This window comes from Gregarina niphandrodes (assembly GCF_000223845.1).
Source record: "Gregarina niphandrodes unplaced genomic scaffold scaffold00016, whole genome shotgun sequence".
Taxonomy (NCBI): domain Eukaryota; phylum Apicomplexa; class Conoidasida; order Eugregarinorida; family Gregarinidae; genus Gregarina; species Gregarina niphandrodes.
In genome coordinates, this window is record NW_011645785.1 from 239,969 (window position 1) to 241,012 (window position 1,044).

Below are 1,044 nucleotides of genomic sequence, written 5' to 3' on the forward strand. Positions count from 1 at the left end.
CCCCCCCCCCCCCCCAGAGATACACCCAGGGGTACACTCCAAAAAAGCCATGGCTTCAGTCTGGACACGCGGAATGCTTGTGACCACCCGCCAGCTGTAGTTGCTCCCACAGCAATGGTATCCGACGTTCTTTGGTAGCCAACGTCGTCTCGAACAACGCACTTGCTTCCTGGTAAAAAAGCCTCTGATGGCACCAGCGCCCACCTCCTCTAAACTTAACTGCTGACGAGCCAGGCCGGTAGTGACGATACATGTAGACGCCCGTGTCAAAAAGTTCAGCGTCGGTGGGCTAATAATCAGTTGGTTGCCCTTCTCATACACCTCGATTCCCAGGCTGCCATACTTGCTGTCAAAAACCCGAACCCGACAATCCTTTTCCTCGTAACCCCTCTTGCGGCACTCGTAACCCCTCTTGCGGCACTCGTGACCCCTCTTGCGGTACTTGTGAGCCCTCTTGTGGCCGTTACTACACTCCAAGTTCTCTCTCCGACTCCGGCCCTGTCCCTTCTGCTTCTATGCCCAGTCATTACGACCCTTACAACCAGCTACCGACTTACTCTGTCGTACCGTCTCTTGGCCCACTCTCTTCGTGGCTACGCCACCGGCAGACATTGCGGTCCGACAGCCTCGACAGCTACTCCCCGCGTACTCCGCATTTGACCTCGTCGTCATCTGCGCCTCCGAGAGTCTTCGGCACTCTCTTCGTCATCGGTCGGGCTCCTTACTGGCATGCGGCCGGCGGCCGGCGGCACAAGTTCACGCCGGACACTCACAATACTATCGGGGCCGGTCAGTCCCTCAGGAACTCGGTGCGCGGCAGCAAGCAGTATACTTGACTCCACTCACTCCGCCGCAGCCTGGCCGAACACCGGCTCATCTCCCAGGGAAGCATTCAGCATCCCTCCCCGGGGGGGCATTCACGCCATCCCGCTTGCCTGGGAGGACTTCAACCGCTATCCTCTCACCGGCACGTGGGGGCTCCTCACCGTCCCAACATCCGCCGACTTGCATAGACCTCTCTTCGGCCGACTCGCTTCGTTGCCT

At 59.1% G+C, this 1,044-nt stretch overlaps 1 protein-coding gene across 1 annotated transcript; it reads left to right on the forward strand.

The window, feature by feature from the left end:
• Positions 1-608: 608 nt before the first annotated feature.
• GNI_088040 (hypothetical protein) lies at positions 609-731 on the forward strand (the record flags this gene model as incomplete). Its single annotated transcript, XM_011132426.1, has 1 exon — positions 609-731. A coding segment is annotated over one exon (123 nt), but the record flags the coding sequence as incomplete, so codon positions are not given.
• Between the last annotated feature and the right edge of the window lie 313 nt (positions 732-1,044).